The sequence below is a fragment of the Myotis myotis genome, unplaced genomic scaffold, assembly GCF_014108235.1.
Source record: "Myotis myotis isolate mMyoMyo1 unplaced genomic scaffold, mMyoMyo1.p scaffold_m19_p_9, whole genome shotgun sequence".
Classification (NCBI taxonomy): domain Eukaryota; kingdom Metazoa; phylum Chordata; class Mammalia; order Chiroptera; family Vespertilionidae; genus Myotis; species Myotis myotis.
The window spans coordinates 13,460,300-13,484,676 of record NW_023416401.1 but is presented as its reverse complement, the minus strand read 5'-3'; the positions used below and the strand labels follow the sequence as shown (position 1 = coordinate 13,484,676).

General features: G+C 46.1%; 1 protein-coding gene across 3 annotated transcripts in view; it reads left to right on the top strand.

Moving 5' to 3' along the window:
- The window catches only part of SETBP1 (SET binding protein 1), a 347,989-nt gene that overhangs the window by 157,052 nt on the left and 166,560 nt on the right, over window positions 1-24,377 (top strand). For all 3 annotated transcript variants that reach the window (XM_036320948.1, XM_036320949.1, XM_036320950.1), the window contains one exon: window positions 20,144-20,197. In XM_036320948.1, the coding sequence (XP_036176841.1) occupies window positions 20,144-20,197 (54 nt within the window). The remainder of the gene's footprint in view (window positions 1-20,143; window positions 20,198-24,377) is intronic.

The window sequence follows — 24,377 nt, the reverse complement described above, 5'->3', positions numbered from 1 at the left end:
GAGCCTATTAAATGCAGGCTAGCTATTATCACTGTTACCCACTCAGAGCTGGGTAATTATTTACGCCCTTGGAGTATTCCGTTATCTTCCAGCATGATGTAGAACTCAGCAAGAGAAAGATTAGTTCTCTTAGCATTGGCTTTTATTCGGACTGTTTCTCGATTGCCCCTAAATCTTGCCATTTAGCGCTCATCTCTCAGACTTGATCATTTTTGGTTTTGAAGAACCCTGCAATGTTGTATACAAACTGAATCTGGGCTTTTCTTTATCCTCTAAATCAGTGTGGTCCCTGGGCTCTGTCTGGGCTGTGTAGTACAATGTATTGAGAATTGTAGCATTAACTCATGCCAGAGCATGGAATTGGCATCCCAGGCACCCATTGGGATTAAAAAATGCACGCAGCTCCCAAAGGACTCTTCTCCTTTTAGGGAGGTTAGAATCTGCCCTACATCAAGGGGGCCAGCCCCACCCATGTTGCTATGCACCCCAGTTATGTGTACATACCATTAATTAGGCCCAGATGGTTTCCCATATCTGGGATCAGAGTAAGGCACCCCTAACATATTTGCTCTAGAAAACCTTTTTGTAAAGAAGAAGCTCTTGGCTTGCTTCTGCCACTTGTGCTACCCTTATACCCTCTGACCTTCTTCTCTCTGGCCCCTTGTAAAGGGTGCAGAGTTCAGGTGGAAATGGAGTACCTCCAGGCACCCTCATGGATCATGTAAAAATGAAATCACAGGACACGCTTATGCCAAACTCTTTGTGTCAGTAATTCACCTTCAGCGGACACTTGTTGCAGGTGTGCTATAGCCAGTGACCGTGCTTGGCCTTGGAGATAGATGCCAACTCATAAACATCCAGCTCTGCCCTCAAGGAGCTCCCAGCGCCCACCTCAAAGACTGAAAGAGCAGCTGGGAGGGGTGTCCTGAAGTTCACTGCAGACAGCTGCCCTTAGGGGCTTTGGTCTGGCTGATGGAGCAGGGCTCATACCCTCATCATCATAATCATCAGCAGCAGCATCATTGCTGTCAATGTTGTCATTGTCATTTTCCGAAGTCAAAGGAATTATTTATGCTGTCAACTCCAGCCATCAGAAGGACGATGCATGCTAACTGTCACAGATAGTAGTACACGGTGGGACAGTACAGAGAACAGAGGTCCAGGAACACTTCTTGAAAGTGGAGTCTGCTTGGGTTTTAGTGATGGTCATAATCCTGATGGCCTGAGAGAAGTGGGGTATCAAGCTTTACTCAGACAGAACTTGTAAACAGAGGGAGAGATCTGGGCTGAAATTTCACTATTTTTAGGGAAATGGAGCTCAGAAAGTTACTGGAGCTTGTGTGCAGGGAGGAATAGGTAAACTCTTAAAGACCCAGAAAATTTTGACTGCTTAGCTCTTCTGGTTTTGCAGCTTTTACAGTAGTGTTCTTCCTCCTCTCAGCATCAGCCACATGTTCCTCTTCCCAGCTCTGCATCGGTTGGGACAAATTGCTTTATCCCATTCTCTCTAGGGGCCTCTTCCTGCTTCTGGATCGGTGTCCTCCTATAAAATGAGTAATTTTGAATTCTTCGTGAACCTAACACTGAATGAGCCCTGCTTGCCCTTGGTGTACTCCTGGCTCCACCTGCCTCCTCAAGTCTCCAGGCTGGGAATGCCAGCCTCTAAAGGGGACACTTGACCATGAGCTTCTCCCTGGGACCTCCCCATGGCTGCTGAGCCTCAGGCAGGCAAGGCTGCATGCTGCACCTGGGGTCTGCCCTTTGGACCACCATGGGCTGCCTGTCCCATGCCCTAGCTCATGGCCTTCTATGCTCTCCCAGGTGCAGGCGGCTCTGGGCAGTGGGCAGGAGATGTGGCTTTGATCACACACACAATAACCTCAGCACCGAGGCATCCATGCTAATCACTTTTTATTACAAATGGATTAAATAGGACAGCAGCTGCACAGGGATGCTTTGATTCAGGCCCGCTCAATAATGAGATGCATAGGCACAGGCTGGGAAGCTGCCACCAGTCCTGCCCAGCCCCCACCGCAATTCCTTTGGGGGCATCTTTGGGCAGGGGGCACTGCTCTGAGACATAAGAGAAACTGAGGCAACTCACATAGGCCCTGCATTCAGCTAGCCTCATCCATGATATCCCCCAGAGCCATTCAGCACAGCTGCTCTTTGCCAATGGTATAGCCCTGTTCTTCCCATTGCTGCAGGGAATGCAGCCTGTTCCCTGGGTATTCCCAGGAGGGAATGTGCAGAGCAAAGGTTAAACAGCAGCTGCCCTTCTGAGATGAGTCCCAAGTGTAACTCAGGAGCAGCCTGATCCACAACCCCTCCCCTCTTCCTGTAACCGCGCCCCATATCTGTTCATTCGGTTTATCAGAGATAGTAGAAACAATGTCCTCAGTATAACCTTCATGTATAACAAGTGTGAAAGACATTCATGACCTTCTTTCTTCTCCACCCCCCCCCCCCCAAATTCTGCATGCTGGCTAGGATTTTTGGACCTCATTCAGAAAAAGAACATGGAATACAGATAGTTAGAAGGCTTTGCCCTGAGTCTTTGTGTAGCCTCTCTAGCTCTTTGGAGAGCAGCCCAGACTCAGTCATCTTGCCATAGAATCATCCACCAGCTCCTCTTTCCCCTCATCACAGACTGCCCTGCGAGTATCTGGTTTCTGATGATGGCTCCATGAAAGCAGTGACCGCCTGTGTGTGTCTATTTTTGTACAGAGATTGAACCAATTTGGGGTTGTGGGGTATGAGCAGCTGCCCTGGCTAAATTGCAAGGCTCAAGGGAGGGAAGGAGATAAGAGGGATTCAGCACCAAAGCCAAGAGTTCTTCAGGCCCTTAGATGCACTACTAAATTTGACCTTGAGGCATTTCATGTTTGGCCAAAAGCATTAGAAAGAGCAATGGGGAATCCCCTGTTTCTAATCAAAGCTTCCACAGAAGAGTCAGTTTCCACCCACCTCCTACCCACCATTGCCCTCAGCCCAGGAAGTAGTCAACCTGTGCTGAGGTGGCCACTTAAAAACCAGCCACAACAGAGCCGTGGCCGAAGCACCTTCACATTGCCCATAGGCCTCTCATGCTAAAGGATTCCAGAGAGTCATGGGCTTAGAAGCAGGTAAGGGAAAAGAAGGGCTGCAAAGTTGAATGCCAGTCACCCCAGCTGTTGATGTGGTACCACACAGTCTCCCCATTATCCATTCAGTGGTCCAGAGTGAGCCTCACTGCACTCCTGAAAGATGTAAGGAAGAGGAGGCTAGTCACGGTTATGAAGCACTGGCTTAGGGCTCCTTACAGGCATGGATTTCATCATCCAAACATCCCTGTAGGGAGCCAGTGCTACCACTTTTTTGTGGATGAGCAAACAGAGGCTCAAGATTAAGCTGCTGGAGAGAGCTAGTAGCTGAACTTGGGTCTAGTTGACTGTCAAACATGTGTTACCTGGCAGAGCACATGGCTTCATCTGTCTTCTCACTTCCCAGGTGAGTACATTGAGCTCTAGAAATGATAAGTGACTGGAACAAGGACTAGTGCTAGGTAGTGGCAGCAAAGGATTAGAATTCAGGAGCCCTATCTCATTCTAGCCTTCCTTCACATTGCGTAGTGCAGGGGCCTTTCCAATTTGCAGATAATTTTCCTGCTTGAGGCCCTTGGGCACGATGTCCGTCCCATTTCTCTGAGTGCCTTCTCCACAGCTCTGTGCTCAGCACCTTCTGCTCGTTCTTTGGGGCTCAGCCACATTATTGTTTCCTTGGGAACACCTTCTTTGACCAACCCCATATTCTCAGTCAGGTGTTTCTCCATGAAATCTGTTGTGATATCCACTTTTCCACCCATTAATTCTTAACTCTGCAACCAGCGCCTTTAGGTTGGTATCTTGAAATGGTGAGAGTATGTGTACTATGGAAATTGGCAAATGCCTTACATCGGGGCTTTTTTTTTTTTTTTTTTCCATTTTCTCCCAGAGAGTCAGTTATTAAAGATTTGCCAGCATAGGACTGGCTAGTAAGTTACTCCTCCCACTGGCATAGTGGGCTCAACCCTGAGAGCCACATTGTGAGGGAGGTATTTATACTCTAGATGGTGATGACACAGAAAACTGTGTTCAGGGAAGAAGAGCTGAAAGCACTTGGGATATTCCACTTGGAGATGTGTGGCTATGACACCTGTCATCGAGTGTCTCAGGATGGCCAGTGGCAGAGAAATGAGCAGGCTGTCGTGTGTGCATGGGCGGGACTGGGGAACTCAGGAGAGGATGAGTCTGGAGTCCCCCGGCTCTGAGTTGAGGTGTGGGGTCTGGAGTAGGTTGATTAGTCCATCTGTCTATTCTTCATCTGATAAATGGGCTTTCCCATTGGACAGGAAGATCAGGACAGTAAAAAAAACAACAGCTAGTTCTTGTTCCTCAGAACTAGGGGGTGAGTTTTAATGAGGCACATTTCAACCAAATAAAGGTGGAATTTGCTAAAGATTGTTGCTGGCCACTAACCTAGCAAGTGCCACTTCCTCAGAGGTGTTCAAACTGGGTGTCCATCTGTCAGAGACGGGGATTCCTGCATGGGACGGGGTCTGGAAAATCACACCCCAAGATCCCTTCCATGCTAAGACCTGTGAAGCCCAGAGCATGTCCCTGGGCAAGTCACTGAACGATTTTTTGCCTCATTTCCTCCATCTGTTAAACAAGCAGGAGAGTTTTTCTCCCTTCCTTTTTTCAGTGTTCATGTTAGCAGGCCCATGTTCTAAATCCGACCTCTCTCCATTAACTCTCTTGTCACGCCCAAACTTTTTTTCCCTCACTCTTATTTTCCTTGAACTTACCATGACTCTAAATTACATTTATTTTTGTTATTCAAAATTAATGCTGTTTCCCCAGTTAGACTTTTGGGTTCCAAGAAGTCCAGGTCTGTGTTTTATTTGTTCATGTAGCCTCAGAATATAGGCTACATGGCACTGGTGGTGTTGGGGTGATTACATGAGCTCATCATTTGAAATGTTTTTAGGTCTAGAAAGGAAGGGTGTTGGATCAATATCATACTTCACTATTCTTGTTATAATAAAGATACTCTATACCTTGAAATAGGGCCGTGTTCCCTATGACTTGGCTATGAACATCTGCCATTTTGTACCCAATTGGTGATAAATGGTTAATAATTAAAAGCAAATAGTCAAACTCTTTTTAATTGTAGGTGGAAATAAGCTTTTTGGTCTTAGAATTGGGATGCTTGTTAATATCCCATGTGGTCCAGAACCAGCCTTAAGGTGCATGGAGAGATTGGGTCACTGCTGTTGACACTTGCATGCTTCTCATTTAGATGTGGAGAAGGCAAGTGGCTGTACACAGCTAGGCATGGCTTCCCTACCCTCCTGTCCCTCTTCTATCCCAGAATCAGGCTTGCTTCAGATGACTCTCCATGTAGCAATGGGCCCTCTGCCCTCCAAATTATGGGCCTCTCTCCCTTCTGTTCTCAGCTATAATTCTTTAGATTTGGAATTTCTTTTTATCAAAAGATATCAGGACTCAATTTTTTTATGGCCTGTTTAGAAGTGAAGCACAACAAATAGCTATTCTGAGGATATCTGCACAGTGATCATGGTACAATTGATCGACAGTGTACACTTTCCAGGTTTAGTAGGAAGGGTTGTGCAGAGAAACAAGAGACCACTTACTCTCTGAAAGACCAGTGAGAGGTGGTGAGGGCACAGATCCTCCTAAAAACACATTAGGCTTTGCCAATTACCCAGTTCTGCCCAGGGCCCTCTCTCTCCTTATCTCCTACCACTCCTCTATTTTTGCTATTATATCTCATCCCAAGTACCTTTAGAAATGTTTTATGTGAAGCCTGATCATGCCTTGGGTGAGTGATATGGCCTCCTATAGCCTTTCCAAGATTCACAGGCTGTCAGATCATGGGGTGATCATTCAGAATTCCTCATGTCAGAGGTGGGCAATTTTAAGGGCCAGGCAGGGGTATAAGTTGCTAAGGTCGCACTACCAGTGAATTTCCAAATGTGGCTACAAAAGTGAATGTCATCAGTCTCCATGGTGGGCCCTTCGTCTGTGCTATAAATAAAGGGCTAGGCACATAATTATTAAAGGGGCCTAAGATGCAGTTAGCAGCTACTTCCAGCCCTGCTGATGTGGCATCTGTGTCGCATTCATTCTCCTCAGTCTCAGTGGGCAAGGTATAGAAAGGAAGCCCCCACCTGAGCCAGCCAGAAATTCTGGGCAGGTTTCCCCAAAGATGGGTGGACTGTGAGTCAGGCACACATGGGATTCTGAATGAGAATAAGTAACTGTTGTCTTATTTGGAGAAGAGGTCCAGGGAGGTATTATCCACATTTGACTGAGCCATTTTGATGAGAAGGAAATCTCATTTCCAGATACCTCTGTGAGATGATCTTCTTGGTTTTGAGAGTGACATCACAAGAGACCATTTTGAGCAAAAGTTAGTGAAGGCAGTTCTGCGTGAAACACAGATACATACACAGCCCAACAAAGACATTACTGGTGAGCAAACTGTTTCCAGAAGCCTTGTATAGAATACAAGAGGGGCAGTCTTGTAAATTTTATTTTTTATTATAGTTTACATTTAACGCTATTTGTATTAGTTTGAGGTGTACAGCACTGTAGATAGACATTCATACAGGTTACCAAGTGTTCCCTCCAATAATTCAAGTGCCCTCTTGACACGATACATAGTTATTACAGTACTAGAGGCCTGGTGCACAAAAATTTGTGCACTCGGCAGGGAGAGGGGGTGTCCCTCAGCCTGGCCTGTGCCCTCTTGCAGTCTGGGACCCCTTGGGAGATAACGACCTGCTGGCTTAGGCCTGCTCCCTGGTGGCGAGGGCAGGCCCAATCCCTAGGTGCCGCCCCTGGTCAGGCTCAGAGCAGGGCCGATTGGGGAGTTGGGACGCCGCCCCCTGTCATGCACAGAGCAGGGCGGATCGGGAGGTTGCGATGCCACCCTCAGTCATGCTCAGGGTAGGGCCGATTGGGGGGTTGGGGCACCGCCCTCTGTCACACTCAAGGCAGGGTTGATGGGGAAGTTGCGGTGCCACCCCCTGTCATGCACAGAGCAGGGCCTATCAGGGGGTTGAGGAGCTCCCACCTGTCACTCACAGAGTAGGGCCGATAGGGGAGTTGGGGCACCGCCCCCTGTCACACACAGAGCAGGGCCGATCAGGGGGTTGGGGTGCTGCACCCTGTCACACTCAGGGCAGGGCCGATGGGGAGGTTATGGCTCTACCCCATCACACACAGAGCAGGGCCTGTGGGGGGCGGTTGGGGCATCGCCCTCTATCACCCACACAGCAGGGCAGATCAGGGTGTTGGGGCGCCGCTACTGTCACACTCAGGGCAGGGCCGATGGGGAGGTTATGGCTCTACCCCGTCACACACAGAGCAGGGCCCATGGGGTGGGGGGTGCCGCACTCTGTCACACACAGAGCAGGTCTGATCAGGGGTTGGGGCGCTGCACCCTGTCACATACAGAGCAGGGCCGATCAGGGGGTTGGGGCACCACAGCCTGTCACACACAGAGCCGCAGGACGATCAGGGGGTTGGGGAGATCCCCCCTATCAGGCACAGAGCAGGGCTGATCAGGGGGTTGGGGTGCCTTCCCCTGTCACGAACAGAGCAGGGCGGATAGGGAGGTTGTGGCCCCGCCCCCTGTCACACACAGAGCCGCAGGGCGATCGGGGGTTTGGGCGCTGCCCACTGTCATGCTGATCTCGGTGCCGAGAGGCCACGAGGCTCCGCTGATCCCGGTGCTGGGAGGCATATTACCCTTTTACTGTATAGGATAGAGGCCTGGTGCACTGGTGGGGGCCAGCTGGTTTGCCCTGAAGGGTGTCCTGGATCAAGGTGGGGGGTCCCCACTGGGGTGCCTGGCCAGCCTGGGTGAGGGGCTGATGGCTGTTTGCAGTTGGTCACACACCCTTCAGGGTGGGGGTCCCCACTGGGGTGCCTGGCCAGTCTGGGTGAGGGGCTGAGGGCTGTTTTCAGGCTTGCGGGTAACTGAAGCTCCCAACCGCTCCTTTTTTTCTTTTTTTTTCTTTTTTTATTCTGGGCCAGCTTTAGCTCTGAGGCTTGGCTCCAGCTATGAGACCTCTGCTGCTGATCGCAGGTATCTGGTTTGTTTGGGTTCTATAATCGAAACACTGTTTCAACTCCAGCTCTGAGATCCCAGCTGGCTGAAAGCAGGTTTCTGGGGTTTTGTTTAGCTTCTATATTTGTAACAATGTTTCAAACTGCAAGCTCAGAGGCTGGCAGCGGCAGGCGGGGAACGTTGGAGTCCTCCGTCACTGAAGCAAGCAAGCCTCATGTTCGCTTCAAGCTGCCTGGCTGCTGGCCGCCATCTTGGCTGGCAGTTAATTTGCATATCGCCCTGATTAGCCAATGGGAAGGGTAGCGGACGTACGGCTAATTACCATGTTTCTCTTTTATTAGATAGGTTTATTAATTGTACTCCTATTCTGTACTTTACATCCCCTTGACTATTTTTTAACTACCAGTTTGTACTTCTCAATCTCTTTACCTTTTTCAACAAACCCCTCAACCCTCCTCCCCCCACCCCCTTGGCAACTATCAGTCTGCTCTCTGTATCTCTGAGTCTGTTTTTGTTTTATTTGTTTATTTTGTCCCTTAGGTTCCACATATGAGTGAAATCATATGATATTTATCTCTCTCGTATAGCTTAATTCACTTAACATAATACTCTCTAAGTCTCTCTATGCTGTTACAAATGGTAAGATTTCATTTCTTTTTGTGGCCAAGTAATATTCCATTGTATATATGTACCAAAACTGTTTTAACCACTCATATATTAAGCTTCATTTTAAAAAATATGTTTCTGTTGATTTCAGAGAGAGGAAGGGAGAGGGAGAGAGAGATAGAAACATCAATGATGAGAGAGAATCATTGATCAACTGCATCCTGCATGCCCCCTACTAGGGATTGAGCCTGAAACTCAGCATGTGCCCTGACAGGGAATCGAACCATGACCTTCTGGTCCATGGGTCGGTGCTCAACCACTGACTGACATCGGCCAGGCTCCACTTGTCTATTGATGGGCACTTGGGTTGCTTCCATATTTTGGCTGTTGTAAATAATGCTGCAGTGGCCATGTGCATTCCCCTGAAGCTGTGTGCTTGGTCAAAGAGGACAGCCTTACCTGAAAGGATAAGACCATTCTTGGGTCAAGGCTATAGGAGTAGCTGCAAACTCCAAACAAGCTCTCCAGAGTGGCAGATTTTAAGCAAAGTACCAGAATGTATATATTTCAAAGAGTTATGCCTCCTTCAAAATTCCCTAGAAATCTTGAAAGGAAGCTAATCTTGTTTATCTGAGGGTATTTTCTTTGGAACATTGTTACAAGCTGTAGAATATCTTGAATGGTAAAGAATCATTCTGGAAACATCAAATGTCTTGGCCCTCAAAGAGCTCCCATCCTAGGGAGCAGCAGGACCCAGTAGGGACTCAGCACTTTCGATGCCAGTAGCACTATTGGCAGAGCACGGCTACTCATGAAAGTGATTGCACATTGGTTGTGCAAACAGCTTTCAAATAGCAATTCAAAGACATGTTTATTTCAATCAATAGCAAAGTATAGAAACAAGCAAGTTCCACTTGCTTAATTAAAATGAATAAGCAAATGACCTGATCTTTAAAAAACCTGGTCATCTTTCTGATGGTAACCATAAGCAGAGGTATTTGATAAACAAAGATTGCCTTTTAAATTTTAGTTTTGTGAAGGCGGTTTCTTGTAAACGAGAGGAAGAACTCCAGGTTTCACTTCCCTTATCTCTGCTGAAGATGGTTGTCTGTCTTTCCTGAAGGTCATGCCTTGCTGTCCAGCTCCTTGATCGTGGGTGCAAACTGCCCTTCCTGCTTGCTCCTTCTCCTTCTCATTCTCTGTTGGATTCAAAGAGGATGTCATAGCATGTCTCATGCATGTAGTAACAGATATGGATTAATGGAGATTTCCCATTTCTGGGTATTATTAAAACTGCCCACTTATATGATCATAATGATACTACTCTTCCTTGGGATGCAGCTATGCCTTCCCCATCATTGGTTCCCCCTTTTTAATAAATACCTGTCTCGTGTCTTAGCTTGTGTCTCTAGAAGGCAGAGATCTTCTCTAGGTGGCATGAAGTTACTGGCAGTGCCACCATACAGCGTAGTTAAGAGTGAACAAAGGCTTTGGACTCAAATAGAATTGAGCATGTTCTCTGGATCTGTCAATTACTACCCTATCACTTTGACTATGTCACTTAATGGAGCTAAGTTTCTGCTTTCTCACTCATAAAATGGGTGTAATCATAGTACTGCATTATGAGAGTCTTAAGATGATTGAATGGCACGAGCTGTTCTCTGGGAAACATTTAGGAGTTTGTGGGGATTCCTAGCACCTGTGATGATGCCCTGAACTTGGCATGTTCTCAATGCTGGAAGGAAAGAAGGACTGGAGGGAGAGGAGGTAAACTTGGTTAGGAAGGGAAGATACTCATAATAATTAGCAATGTTGGAAGCAGTGTACGGTGTACAGTACAGACTCTAGTGAGTCCTAGTCAGCCAGGATTCAAGAACAAAGATCCTTTGAAAAAAGTCAATTTGAGTTCAGAGAAATATGAAGGGAAGATCAAGGTAATAGAATGTTACCTTAGATGCCTACACTGTGAGGCTGCATGGGGCTAATGGGAAGTCTGGCTCCCACCTTCATGGTAGGTTAGCTGGGCACAGCTGGCAGTGACAATGTCCCTGGGCTTAGGGCTGACTCCCTGGCAGAGTAGGGAGGAAGGAAGCAAGACACAATTTAGGGATTCCTGAGGGGGTCACAGGCACCTTAGACAGAGGACTGGACTTGTTATGATTCAAAGCTGGGTTCGAGTTCAGATTCTGTCACTTTCTGCCTCTGTAACCCTGGGTGAATTATTTAATCAATTTGCCTCTCAGTTTGCTCAATTATAAGCTGGTAAAAATAATACTATCCTACATAGGTAATGCAAAGATGAAGAGAGATAATGGAGTAAAAGCATCTACCTGCTATAATAACAGGCAAAAGTAGGCCCTGAAAAATCAATTATTTTTTATCTTATAATTAGCAATGCGCTTTCTGGAGGAGGCCCTTCCATTTCACCTGAGGCCTACAAATGCTGTGGCTGCCTACAGTGTAGGGTTCAGCCACCACAAGGTCCAGCTTGACATTATCCCTTTTAGATATTCACCTGTAATTTGGATTAATTGCTCTAGATTTGGCCAAGGGGGCCCAGATTCTCAGCCAAATTGGCGATACTGAGCTAAGGAGCAGAGCTCTTGACTCCGCGCTCAGACACTCTCTGAAGCAAGCACCTTCTGCCTTTTCCATTCTCTGCTGCCCTATGAGCCTAAGGGTCTAAGTCAGTTTCCTGGGTTTCGCCAAGGATCCCAGAAAAGCTTCAATACTAGCGCTGGGGCCAACTGCTCAGATCATCTGGGCAGTCTAAGCGGAAATTCAGTAAATGATGAGAAGAGAGACGCCGTTGGATTTCCCCCCAGCACCCAGCTTTGCTTGGCATATGTACAATGAGGGAACCTGCTTTAATGGCCTCTTCCAGACTTTGAAAACAGCCCGCAGATGCTTGCATGTGATTTCTTCATTTTGTTCGAAGGAAAGAACCTATAGCCCAGACTGGGCTCCTGAGCGGTGACATATCTTTAGCTCTGTCCTTTCCTGGTAAATTAGTGATGCTTTCTTCAGCGTGTAGCTTGGTGAACTTCAGATGAAGAGAGCATTTTTTTGATGAGGACTCACATGTGGTAAGTCTTAAAGGGAGTTTTCTTAAAATGAGGCCTGCCTATGTATCTATTCTGCTAACTAGTAAGAAGGCCCATCTTGGCATCTTTAAAGAAGTGAGCTGGATAATTCTGTTTCCCAGGTTTATTCTGTTAGTACTTCGAATGGCTTGCTCACCTTTGTAGGGGCCTTCTCTTTTTAGATAGGAGTTTTCAACATTTCTTTATTATAAAGCTTTAAATCAAATAGATCTCAACCCGGAAATCCAATATAAAGCATCAATAAAAGTTGAGTTGTTTTGGATTAAGTGGGATTGGGCTGGAACTCTCCACCTTCGCCCCTCTCACCCACCTTACAGTTCCCAAGACTCTTTCGTGGAATGCAGGACTCCATAGTGTACAATTTGAACACCACTGTTCTATAAATTTACTACGCGTGATTCATTTTGAAGGGTCAGCGCATCATAGAGGACCTGATAAAAGCTCTAATAATGCACATTCCAAAAATAGCAGGCGGCTCATAGACTGTGATGAGTCAGCCACACCAGGCTCCAGTGCCATTCTAACACCTACTAATTGTGTAGCCTCAGAAACAACTTAACCCTTTTGAGCTCTTTTCTACCAAAATACTTAATAAATGGGGATATGAGCTCCCATGTCATCAGCTTATATCAGGTTTATCTTTGTAAATGTTCCACTCAACACTATACCAGGTGCCCTCCATGAAATCCAGTTTTCTTGGTCTGGGGAACAAGGCATTTAAAAAGAATTCTACTGAGAAGTTTCAGAAGGGCGGGGCAAATTTCTGTAGGTTCACCAGGTTCAAATAACATAAAATAAGACTCATTGTCCCGGTGAGTTCTAGATTAGGGCAATCAGAGGCCTCTTCTTTCATCAGCTCTCATAGTTGCAGCTCTAATCTGCAAGAAAGATGAAAGGCATTCCCACCCAGAAGTTGAAATAGCTTGGACAACCACCAAATACCCACCCCACCATAAGAGCATGGGTTATAGGTACAAGGTTACTCATGGAACTAAAAAACATTAAAAAAAAGGTAAAAGCTCTCTTGGCTGCATATCTAGGGGAATTTGTTACAGCTCTCACCTGTACACATTAGAACCCCATCATTTAACAAATAACAAAAGAAAAATATAAGCCATCAAGACCAGGCTTGCCAGGAGTTATACGCAATTATTATTAGTCATGCTTGTTACTCTTTGGGAAGGAGCCCAAAGCTAAGTCTGCCTCCACTGTCAGTGCTTTCAGGTTTAACCTTTAAAAGTCCATGAGTCTGAGGAGACTTAGCAAAAGGACTCAGTCCAGCTAGGATGGCAGCTTCAAGTGTGCACCTTGCCCCTTAGGTTGGTGGGAAGCTGACTGTGTGGCCTCCTCACCACCCACCCCAAATGCCTGGGCAGTCAGAACCAAGGCCTTTGGAATTGTAAGGTTGCTTGCCCTTTGCTTCAATATGGATGTGACTGCAGCCTCACTAAGACAGTGAACCTGTGTAGCAGTCCAGGTGACCTTCTATCTCAACTCCTACTTGCACACCAATAATGGGGCTCAGAACAAGACTCGTCTTCCCTCCTGTCCTTTTGATTGGGAATCTCCCAGAAAGTATAGACAGCCTCTTAGAGGGGTGTGTTTTGGGGAAGGGTGAGTTGCTGGAAAAGAGGAAATAGAGGAAACTAGAGAGTCTGTTTCAACTTTTTCATCCCCGAAGTGAGAAGGCCACTTTCAGATGCTGGAGGTATGGGGCCAGAGGGGATATGGGAATCATTTTTTATAGGTGCTAAAATAAGACCTGACTAGATGAAGTAAGCTCATAATTAGTGAGTGGAGGCAGACCCAGGGATAGGACATGCATTTTCCCACTCCCAGCCCAATGAATTCCCCTTTGTGCTGCAATGTTCCATTTATCATCGCTGTGAAGGAGACGTTCCCTGTTGGTTTCATTTTATGTCCCTTATTACAATTTCCACATTTACCCCTGTGGTCCTGGTAATTTTGTGGCTTTTCATTGATGGTGGCACCAGAGGCTGTTGCTTGGTGGAAATCACCTTAAACTTCTTTCCTTTTCCCTATCTTATCCCTGACTTACCTTGTAACACTCCCCTCCCCTTTCAGAATCTCCCAGTCCTCAGATGTTAGGGCCCCTAAAACTTCCTTTGGTTTATATACATATCATTGGTTTGTGGTTCCTGATTTTCCATTGGATAAGTCACTTACTCTTTCTGGGCCTCAGTTTCCTTTTTGCCAAAAGAGAAGGTGGGGCTAGTTGTTTTCTGAAAACCTGTCTTGGCTTTCTGGGACACTGCCTTCCACATAGGCTGTTCTGGACTCTTTGGTGGGTTGAGGGATTGGGGTGGGATGGGGTTCAGGATCCATCTTATAGCCAAAGAGGGCAGTAGATGATGCTTCACAAAATAAAGAGGGAGAAAAAGATCTAATTCTTACTAAATAAAAAAGAGAAATGAAAACAGATTGAAAATAGGGAAGAGGGTGCATATTAAGTAGAAGCCTTACTTAATAAAAGTTGTCTTTAAGGCAATTTGAAAATGGGTCATTTTGGCTCCCCAAAACCATCTTTGCTCTGACCCTTCATCTACCTATGCATCCATCCATCTATCTATCCATCCATCCTCTCACCTGCTGTCATCTATTTCTCTGACCCACAAGGGAGGAAAGAGCAGGGAAAGCACATGACCTAGAACAGCGGTCTCTAATCAGTGGTCCGTGGACCACTGGTGGTCCGTGAGGTCCAAAAGGTTGGCAGCCACTGTCCTAGAGGATCCCCAGTGAAACCAGGTTCAGTTCATCCAGCTGCATGTCTGTGAAGCCTAGATCCTTCTGGCCAGATGTCCAGTGTGACCCACATCTCCCCTTTTGTGTCAGTGATACACTTCCAGGCACACGTGTCAGCCTGGGGAGTTAGATGGAGTTATATGAGACCACAGCCTACCCAGATGTGCTGTGCACCTTTGGAAAGAGACCAGCATAGGGAAAATGATGTTTCTGGGAGAGGGGAGGAAGACATAGGGAGGAAAATGGAGCAGCCTTCTTCCCTCCTGTGAGGGAAGTTCTGGAAGCTGTAGAAGTTCACAGGTAGAGGGGAAGCTATTGGGGGAGCAGTCCTAGACCCAGGGAAGTCACCAGGGCGTACTGGCTGCAGCTGTGTGGGGGTGACTTGGTGAGTAGTGAGAGGGCAGAGAACCTCTGCCTGGGGAGCTGAGGATATTCCTCCTCTCACCTGCTTAGGACCTCACCACTTTCTTTTTCTTCCTCCAATCCTCCCTGCTCCCCAGCCCGCCCCTCAGGCTAGGAGAGACCAAAACACACACACACACACACAAAAATCACTTCCCAAGAGAGAAAACTGCAGCTCCTCAAAGATGGAAAGCAGAGCCATCCTCCTAATATTTTGAACTTGGGATGTTTCAGAGACCGGCAAATCGTGTCAGGAATGAGAATGGCCCGAGACAGGGCCCAAGGAACAAATCTGGCTCCACCAGGGAGATGAAAGAATCTTCTCCTTCCTTTGCCATTTACTAGGAGATGTAATTCTGTCTGCCCTTCTCTCCTACACCCGCTCAAGCCTCTCCCTGGAGCCTCGCAGACACTTAGCCATCCTGGGAAAAGGCAGGATCCTTTCATTAACTTCAGCCTGATTGAAGTCCCAGAGCCTAGCAGATTGCATTCCCCTCCCTCTCTGCCTCCCTGCCTTGGGTCACTCCCCACACAGCCAGGCAGTGAGCTATTTTCCAATGGGAAGAATGAGAATGGGGTCTGGTTGGGGGCCCAGAAGGTCTGGACCTGTGCTTTTTAGGTCCGTGGCTTTGTGGAGGGACAGGCTCATCTCTGCTTGCCAATGCCTCAGTTTCCCCTGGATTTTTGAGCACATTTGTTCCACCTCCAGGATGGAGGCCAGCAGTCAGCTATGTCAGGGTGATAGGGTGGGAATAGACTGAGATGGTTGCTGAGGGGCTGGGGGTAAGGGGGCCCGGCCTGTTGTGAATTATCAGTGTGATCCTGAATTCACTATCAACTTCTACAACAGAAGAATTTAGTCTGCAGCTTTAAAGTTTGTTTTAGTGGCAGATCATTCATTCTAAAATGAAATTGTTTACATGAAAGAGGGTAAAACAGAGCCACTCTGGTTGAAGGGAGGGAGGGAGAGGAGAACACATGGAAATCTCTGTCTACACCACCTTCCCTCTGTCCAGTCCCCCAGCAGAGGGGGCTCCTGAGCCCTCTGGGGACACAGTGAATTCCTCATCCACCCTGGGACCTTCCACTGTCTCCCTCAGGTTCTGACACTGTAAGAGTGGAAGTCTATTTTGAGGACCAGATAGATCTAGGTGGTCTGCAGTTTTGAATATAGGAGAACTTCCTGAGCTATATTTCTAATGCACATCTGGGCACCGACTTCAGTGCAGAGGACGGCCCCTTCCTTTCCTGGGTGCAGACTGTGTTTTACTCAAGAGCTCGTGTTTGGGTGGAGCATGGTTAAATCCTGGAGCCAGGAGGCAGGGATTTGGGGCTGATGGTGAGGAAAGGCTATTCTTTAGGGGACTATTAAGAGAGGAGGTCACAGGCTTGCCTTTGGTTATTTCCCAGGTCAGATAACACCTGAGATGCACTCTAGATTGTGAATCAATAGTTCAGGATCTACAAGGTAAGGAATTCAGAAGTTTTAGAAGTTACTGGATAACCATCCTTGATACCACCTCCCTGCCTCCCCCAACCCACCAATTAAATTGGTCCTAACACATCAGAACTGCAATGGGCCCATTGAACATTTTATTGTTTCATCCACAGGAAGAGGAGCTCTCTCTCTCTCTCTCTCTCTCTCTCTCTCTCTCTCTCTCTCTCTCTCTCTCTCCCTCTCTTTCTCCATCCCCTTTCGACTTCATGCTGTCTTTTCTTCAGTTGAACCTTTGACTCCTGCACTGATGTATAAGCCAATATTCTCTCATAAAACCTACAGCGGATAGAGAAGAGTGTGTTCCCACTGCTGATTAATTCATTCACATGTTTGAGTGCCTACTTCAGGCAGGAAATACTCTAGATGCTGAGTGCCACTTCCTCTTGTCGACTTGAAGGGTGTCACCAGCCGTCTCTCACAAGTGTCTTCTGCAGGCTCAGCAGTTTAGTCATTCTAGTCCCTGCTATTGACAGTATTCACCACTTTCCCTTAAAGTCATTTGACCAATAGGTATTTATTGACTAATTTTATGTCCAGACTCCTCAGTACGTTGAGAAATGTAGAGATTACATGAGATAGTAACCATGGTCTTGTTGGGTACAGTCTTGTTAGGTAAGAAAAAGAAAATAAAAAATACATATAACAGCACAAAACAGAACTTCAAACAACTAAGAACTAAATTGCGTGCAACTGGGTCCTTCTGAAGAGAAGGAAAAGAGGGTCTAATAGTCCCAGGGATAGATCCTGACTTTGTTGAGCTAGGGACACTATGAATAATAACCAAAATGCCATATCTCTATTTCCAATCAAACAAATGGATCTGGTTATTTCTCAAGTCCAAAACCACTGGCATGAGGAAATAGTGCATCTGATAAGATGCTTTGAACACACTTGTGGTTGATTTGCAGTTGCAGCATCAGAACTGGGAGGATCTAGACCTTTTGATTTCATGCCTGCTGTCTACCTGCTGAGCCCCATTAAAAGGAGGTAGAAGAGTCCCTTCCCCCTGGATTGCAAGGGCCTGGAGAATTTGAGATTTGATTCCGATATGCTAACACATATTGGTGGTCTTGTCCTTAACAAGGTCACTCTCATACCCAGACCTCACCCCACCCTTTCTGTTCCTCCTTCCCATCTCCATCCTAACCTGTGCTCTGCTCAATTTAGAACCCTAGGTTGTACTGATGAGATCTGAAGAGTAGATGGTCATTACCAATTAAATAAAATAATGTCTGGAAGGAAGGATCAGTTAAAAGTCATTCATGGGGACACATGTTTTAGGTACTGCCTGTAGCTCACTTGACTAATAGTCTGGCACTCATCTTTTTTCCCTATGCCATGTCTCATCAGCGAGTTATCTCCAATGCTCTATAAATCAGAGGCATCACATAATAAAAGAAAGAGGATGAGCTTTGGGGCAATATAATTTTGGATTTAAATTCCCAATACCTATACTACCCGTGTGACCTTGAAAATGTTATTTAAATTCCATAAGTCTCAATTTCTCCCATAAAGTGGAGCTAATTTCTATGTCCTGATGGAGTTGTGGAGATTAAAAAAGAAAAATTGTATAGAGTAGCAGTCACTGTGCTGGGCACCCAGGGGGTGGATCTTCAATGCACTATAATGCCCTCCTCCCTGTGCCCTTAATGTGTGCTATGGCTGGCCATAGGGAGATGCAAATGCAATGGGTGCTATACTGGGACTGGGGAGTCCCTTTTTCATGTTTCTGTTCTTGCAGCTGCCCCACCTCAGGTTCCTCGATCTGCCACCTTTCCATTTTCAAGGCTCAGTTCAAGCTCTGTCTTATTTAAGCAACCCCACCCTGACCTTTCTTAATTTACCTCCACATGTTTATGCTTACACCCTACTACGTATGTTCTGCTCACACTGATATGCATGCCTTATCCTTTGGCCAACTTGTAGGTTCCTTAAAGGCAGGGACTAAGTCCCATAATGTTTGGCCCTTAGTGTCTAATCAGACATCCCATGTCTTGTTGTTGGGCTGTTGCATTACCAAGAGAGGGGCCAAACTGGCTCTCTGTCAGATGGTGCTATCTTCTCATGGGTCCTTGTGCCTGGAGAGAGCTGATCCTCAAGCCTGGGTGTGGGGAGAAAGGTACAACTTTGACATTCTCCACCTCCTCTCTGCTCTGTCCCAGCGTTAACACCCCTCTCCTTGTTATTTTTGGCAAAGTCATTTAGAGAAGCCAGAAAAGCCCAGTTGAGCTTTTCTGAAGGCTGGAGACCTGGAGTCCAGCATAACTCCCTCTCATTCTCAAACCAAACATAATATTGTTACAGCAAACATGAAATCTTTCCTATTTTTCGCAAATGCTCGCCAGGCCTAACAAAGCTAGCAGTCACATTTCTTGAATCAAAATAATCATCTGCCCTTTTTCTTTACCCCACACTTTTTTAGCATTTTTGCACAAAAATACAGAATGTTATTATTTTATTATTTAATCATATGAGTCAACTAGGTGCTTTTTGGAGAGGATGCAAAAATATTACCCTTTACTCTTTACTCACCTTTACCCTTTACTATTTAAAAAAAACAATTTTTTTTATTGATTTCAGAGAGGAAAGGAGAGTGTGAGAGAGACAGAAACATCATTCATGAGAGAAAATTATTGATTGGCTGCCCCACATTGGGGAGCCTGCAACCGGGCATGTGCCCTGACCAGGAACTGAACCGTGACCTCCTGGTTCAATCACTAAGCCAAGTTGTCTGGGCTATCCTGTACTATTGATTATACACAAAGATACAGAAAAATAGATGAACTTGACTCTTGACTCAAAAGATTGTGCATGATAATTTGAGGCATGAGCTATGAATATGTAAACAGTAGATAGGATAAAAAAACACATGATAAAGGGACACGGAGTCACACGTAGCTGGGAAGAGAAAAGGGTCATTTTTACTGGGCTGATTAACAAAAAAGAGGAAGGAGGAAGAGAAGGAAGAGAAGGGAACAGGGGAGGGGAAGGAGAAGGAGGCCTTTAGCTAGTGGTATCACAGGCTACTTTGATAGTAAGAAGGAAGTCAGGTACCCTCTTCCTAAGAAGTGTATACATCTTTAGACTCCTGTAATTGAACTGACAATTTCAGGGAGGCTGGATCTGCTGAAGTCCTTCCATAGACCATGATCCCCAATTCAAGCATTGGGGACACTTGTGAGAAAGGTAGGAGGCAGTAGAGAGGGACAATGCAGTCAGAGATATGGTGGCCACAAGGTGAGAAGGTCTTTGAGTTGATGTTCCTGGCCCCTAACTCTCTTACTTTAGCAATTCTGCTTCTTTAGCTCTGGATCTAGTCCAGCGTGGGCAAACTACGGCCTGCGGGCCGGATCCGGCCCATTTGGCTGTTCTATCTGGCCCGCGGAGCCGAAACAGCGGAGGGTTCTCTTGCTCTCCCCTCCGCTCCTTCACCAGCAGCAGTGTTAACATGTATTAGTTCACACATACACTCCATCCCTGCTTTTGTTCCGGCCCTCCGGTCCAGTTTAAGAACCCATTGTGGCCCTCGAGTCAAAAAGTTTGCCCACCCCTGATAGTCTGTGGCAAGTCCATTGCTGATCAGTCCTCTTTAGGATAGTCTATGCAAACTTTGAGAAGTCTTACTAAGGAAAATTCCTTTGTTCTTTTCCAGCTCCTCACAGCCAGTGACCTTGCAGCCAGCGACCTCAAAGGATTTCAGCCACAGGTAAGATCCACTGATCCTTTCATGACGTTTGGGAGAGTGAAATGTTCCAGTTTGTTCATGAGTTTAAAAACTTGGCACTGGGGCAAAACCCCTCCCCGCCCCCCTTGTATTTCCAGCTTCTCTGACTCAAGGTGCTAACCTTGACAGTGACCTGGTAGCTTGCCTTCTCCCTCCAGCTCCTCTCTCATCTCATCGTGACCAAAACATCTTTTTCTTCTCTCTCTCTTAATATTTTATACTGGGGGAAAATATAGACCAATATGCTTGGAATGTATGGTGGTGGGTGACTTCACTTAGAAAATGATTAATCCAAGGAGGTAGAGGGTGGGGTGGGCTGCTGTATTCCCCTGTATTTCTCTTTTTTGGGGGGGACAGAATAGTCACATTTGTTTAATCTTTGTGTGCACATGCCTTGCAGTCATTGGTCTGGCAACTCAGTTCATCTCCGACTCCAGCCCATCTTGGTTAGTGTTGCTGATCTTGGTTAGAAAATGGGTCACAATCCTCTCTGGCCAGAATGCTGTTTGGAAGTCACCATGAGTAAACCACAAGAGGGCCCAGACAAGGGCTCCCTGGGGACCTCCTGAACAGCATGGAAGATGGGTAGTCACCCTCCCTGTCTCTAGAAGGGGACTTACTGCCCACACACAAACAGATAAGCATCAACACTCATTCATACCAGACACACAGCCTGTGTGTTCCCCATGGACCCGGCGCAGACAGAGCATGGAGGTAAAGAGAAGTAGATCCTGTAGTGAGAGCTGTGTGCTCTGTAGATACAGGATCAGCAAGTGGGAAGTGAGAGGCTGCAAAGAGAGAATGAACAGAATAGCGAGCACCATTGGTGCATCAAAGGTAAGTTTTTGCACCCTTTGGGGTATTCCCATTATAGCTTGTTGATCCTTCTGTCAGGAATGTGATGAGGCTTAGGAATAAGTAATCAGGAAGCCTGATTGTCAACTATGGAAAACTGCTCATTAATTAAAGTCTTTATTCACATATTCACATAAACTTCCAGGGGAGCTCAGGGAATGCCAAACAAAAACAAAAGAAAATCAACATTTACCCACATCCCATCCACCTCCACACCTACCTCGCACACAGTAGCATCCCAGCTAATGATTTATTTTTGTCTGAAGATTTACAAAAGGGGAAATGCTTTGTGTGATGTTGTGTTGAGGCTTAAAAAGGGTATCCAGTGGAGACTGAGTTTATGGAAGGCATATGTGTGTGTGTTGGGGGGAGGGGGAGGCATCGTTGCTTTCTGAAATGATCACATTCTCTCCATGTTTGTCATGCCACATTTCTAGATTATTTAAACTGAATTATTAAGAGAAGCGAAAGTCAGATATATTGGGTGCATCGATAACATGCGAGGCCATGATCCAAGAAAGGCAGCTTCCCTGCTCCCCCCACCAGCCCACAGTTGCTGGTACAGATGGCTCACTCCCCTGGTTCTGTCTGACCTTTCCACATTATCCCATTTGTGTGTCAGCCCCCCAAAGCTAGGAGCATACATCCACATTTTTCACTCCTCAGGATGTGTGTTCCTGAGGCCAGGAAGCCCTGGGAATGTTGTGGCCAGTGCGTAATGCCCAGATCAGAGTTAATTCTAAAGTGTTATTCCTGCGTCAGAAAGGCCCGGATGTGTCTCAAGTCACTCCCACCCTTTGGGCGCTTTTCCAAACAGAAACCATACTGCCCATGTGCTTGGGCCAACCCCACCTCCCAGCCTCACTGCACCAAATTGTTGGCTTCTGATGTTATTTTTTCCTTCTCTCTTTGGGTTTCAGATGATGCTGAGTCCCACGCATCCTGATGTCCACAATAATTCATGGGTCTGTTCCCTTCCAGGAACCATCAGTAGCTTTTGGGAGAGGAATCCACTGAGGACCCCTCTCTGGGGGAACTGTAATCAGGCTTGTAAGCTTTCACACCGTCCACACTAATCACTTGCCTGTAAAGGGCTTATTTTTTTTTTTCCTTGATGCCTGATCCTGCTGCGACCTCTTAGGGAAAATTGTCATGATTTCCTTGCTAATCTTGGATGACTCTCAGCTTGGAAAATGTGGACAAGGGCAACTCAATTAGGCTAGACCCGCTTGTCTCTTTGTCTCTGTCCTCCTTTCTGCTTCCAGAGAGAAAGGAGGAAGTAAGGAAGAGACTATCTGCCATTCTTCCCAGGATGGCTGGTTTGCAAGGATACCTTGCTCATTGGCGGAGTAAACCCATTGCTCTGCAGGTAGGCTAATGGCTTATGCTAAGATCCTGAGGTTGTAGTTTGCTGTGGGAGTTCGGTGAGCTTGGCCTCTCGACCACAGAGGGTAGGACTATCTCTTAGAGCAGGGGTGGGCAAACTTTTTGACTCGAGGGCCACAATGGGTTCTTAAACTGGACCGGAGGGCCGGAACAAAAGCATGGAGTGTTTGTGTGAACTAATATAAATTCAAAGTAAACATCATTACATAAAAGGGTACGGTCTTTTTTTTTTTTTAGTTTTATTCATTTCAAACGGGCGGATCCGGCCTGCGGGCAGTAGTTTGCCCACGGCTGTCTTAGAGTCAGGCCTAGGACTGACAGGTGGCTACTATTTCAACAAGGTTTAAAGACACAGATGAAAGAGCTTCTGAAATTCACACCAAAACCACCCAGACTCTTCTCTTCCTTATGGTTCCCACCCCCAAACACATCTTCCATTTATCAAGACCCTGTTCTTCTTGCCTTTTGAGGGAACAGACACCCCTGAATCCCCCCTTACAGGGCTTTGGATGACTGGAAATGATTACCCTCATCTCCCTTTGCCAGACTACCCCTCTCCAGTCCCAAAAGGAGTAAAAGAAGGCATCTCCTTCCATTTCATAGAAGCTTAACAATCATATGCTTTCCTCTCCATGTTTCTTTTTATCCTGTTTTCCCCTCCTTAAAAAAGCTATCCATGTTTCCTGGAGAAATTCGGAATGGGTGAGGGTGGTCAAATGTACAAAGTTCCAGTTACAAAATAAATAAGCCTTGGGCATGTACATCATGGTGACTATTGTCATATATAGAGTTAATAATACTGTATTATATATTTGACAGTTGTTATGAAAATAAATCTTAAAAGTCTCATCCCAAGAAAAAAGATTTGTAACTGTGTGGTAATGGATGTTAATTATAAGAATTTTTAAAGAAATTTGGGAAATACAAAAAAAAGAAAGAAAAAATATCTTGTTTATGCAAGTGTAGATAATGACATTTAGGGGTGTGATCTTGCAGTCTTTAATGTACATAGGCATACACATGGATGGGTTGTTGAAAATTGGTATCATTTTTTATATACTTTATTATGTTACCTTCTTTCTTGTTTGTTTGCGTGCTTCCCATGTCACTGGAAAATCTTCTAGCAGCGGGCTATTTTTGTCCGCTTGCTAGTACCGTCATTTATTTACCACTCCCCTCTTGTTAGACATTCCATTCCTTTTGCAGGCTGAGCTCTGCAGGAGTGATCCAAGGCAAATGCTAGATCGGGGCTCACAACTAGGACACAAATAGCATCCCAGCTTCTTGGCATTTAGTTCTTCTTTGTTTCTTAGTTCCTACAGGAATGCGATGGTTGCTTAAACTTTGTAGTAGGGTGTCCATGTGGGTGTGCCCATGGGCATGTGTACACATGTTTACAAGGGTCCCAGTTGGAATGTGGTGAATAAATAACCATGTGGGGCCCAATCTCAGATGCAAGTTTCACATGCCCAGCCACCATGCTGGGAAAGCTACCTTGCAAAAACCTATCCCCCACTGGCTGAAGCACTTGGTCTTCTCCTACTTTCCAAACCAATACTTCTTTCAGGAAAACATTATGTTGTACTTCAAGTGTGACTCATGATAGGATCTTAGAGGGTGAGTGTAATAGTTATCCTATAAAGAGTAGCAGTTTATGAGAAATTTTTATAATGTCCATGGCTATGATGGCCAAGGGGACATTGCAGTAAAAGTGGAGGGAATAATTGAGAATGCACAGGGAAACATTTTCCAGAGTGAAGAAAACAGGGCTTTGGTCAGAGTTACCATTTCATTCAGAGGCTTCCGGAGAGACATTTCTGTGGGGCGTCCTGCTGTGCACACTCTTCCCCAGAAGTTGACAGTTCTGGCATGTCCTGCCACTAATGTCAGCTTTGTAACTCTGGGAACATTACTTAATGTC